The sequence below is a fragment of the Triticum urartu genome, chromosome 3 (assembly GCF_003073215.2).
Source record: "Triticum urartu cultivar G1812 chromosome 3, Tu2.1, whole genome shotgun sequence".
Classification (NCBI taxonomy): Eukaryota; Viridiplantae; Streptophyta; class Magnoliopsida; order Poales; family Poaceae; genus Triticum; species Triticum urartu.
In genome coordinates this window covers 631,764,150-631,765,231 of record NC_053024.1, presented here as the reverse complement: position 1 = coordinate 631,765,231, position 1,082 = coordinate 631,764,150, and the positions used below count along the sequence as shown (strand labels likewise).

At 65.6% G+C, this 1,082-nt stretch overlaps 1 protein-coding gene across 1 annotated transcript in view; it reads left to right on the top strand.

Annotated features, from left to right (window-relative positions):
• Positions 1 to 221: 221 nt before the first annotated feature.
• The window catches only part of LOC125547057 (tyrosine/DOPA decarboxylase 2-like), a 4,193-nt gene continuing 3,332 nt past the window's right edge, over positions 222 to 1,082 (top strand). The window contains exon 1 of the mRNA XM_048711090.1: positions 222 to 1,076. Coding sequence (XP_048567047.1) covers positions 222 to 1,076 — 855 coding nt within the window. The remainder of the gene's footprint in view (positions 1,077 to 1,082) is intronic.

Here is a 1,082-nt window from a genome sequence, read left to right as displayed (position 1 = left end):
CATGCACGTATAATACATACACACGCCCAACACGCCTAACGTACGTCTTTTCACAAACAGCAGCTATGTCTAGTTTCCTTTTTTGGCGAACAGTATATATACAAGCACGATGCGCACACTAGTAACGTACAAAAGCCTGAGCCCAGTCACAAAGTAGCAACCTTCTCACGTGTACGCGAGCCAGGCCCGCGGATTTAGCGAGCGCAGATACATACCATACCATGGCGACGGGTGGAGCACCATTTGACGCGCTATCGTCACTGGACCCCGAGACCTTCGCCGGGGAGTCGCGCGCCGTAATCAACTTCCTCGCCGACTACTACCGCGACGTCGAGACGTATCCGGTCCAGCCCCAGGCCATGCCAGGGTGCCTCCGCGCGCTTCTGCCCGACGCGCCGCCCGAAAACGGTGAGCCGATGGACGTGATACTGGAGGAGGTACGCACTCACATCGTCCCGGCACTGACCCACTGGCAGAGCCCCAAGTTCTTCGGCTACTTCCCCATGAACGCGAGCACGGGCGGGTTCGCCGGCGAGATGCTCTCCACCGGGCTCAACATTGTGCCGTTCATGCGGGTCGCTTCGCCGGCCGCGACCGAGCTCGAGAGCGCCGTGGTGGACTGGATGGGCAAGCTGGCGGGCCTCCCGGACCGCTTCCTCTTCTCCGCCGCCGGCGGCGGCGTGCTGCACGGGAGCACCTGCGAGGCCGTGGTGTGCACGCTCGCGGCCGCGCGCGATCGCGCGCTGAGCAGGCTCGGCCACGAGGGCATCCTGAGGCTGGTGGTCTACGCCTCGGACCAGAGCCACTGCACGTTCCAGAAGGGCGCGAGGATCGTGGGGATCACTCGGTCCAACTTCCGCGTCATCCCAACGTCGGCGTCGTCGGGCTACGGCCTCACCTCGGACAGCGTCCGCGACGCCGTGGAGGCCGACGTGGCCAGCGGGCTCGTGCCGCTGTACCTGTGCGCCACGGTCGGCACCACCGGGCTCGGCGCGGTCGACCCGGTGCGGGACCTCGGCGAGCTGGCGCGGAGACACGGCATGTGGCTGCACGTCGACGCCGCGTACGCCGGCAGCGCCCTG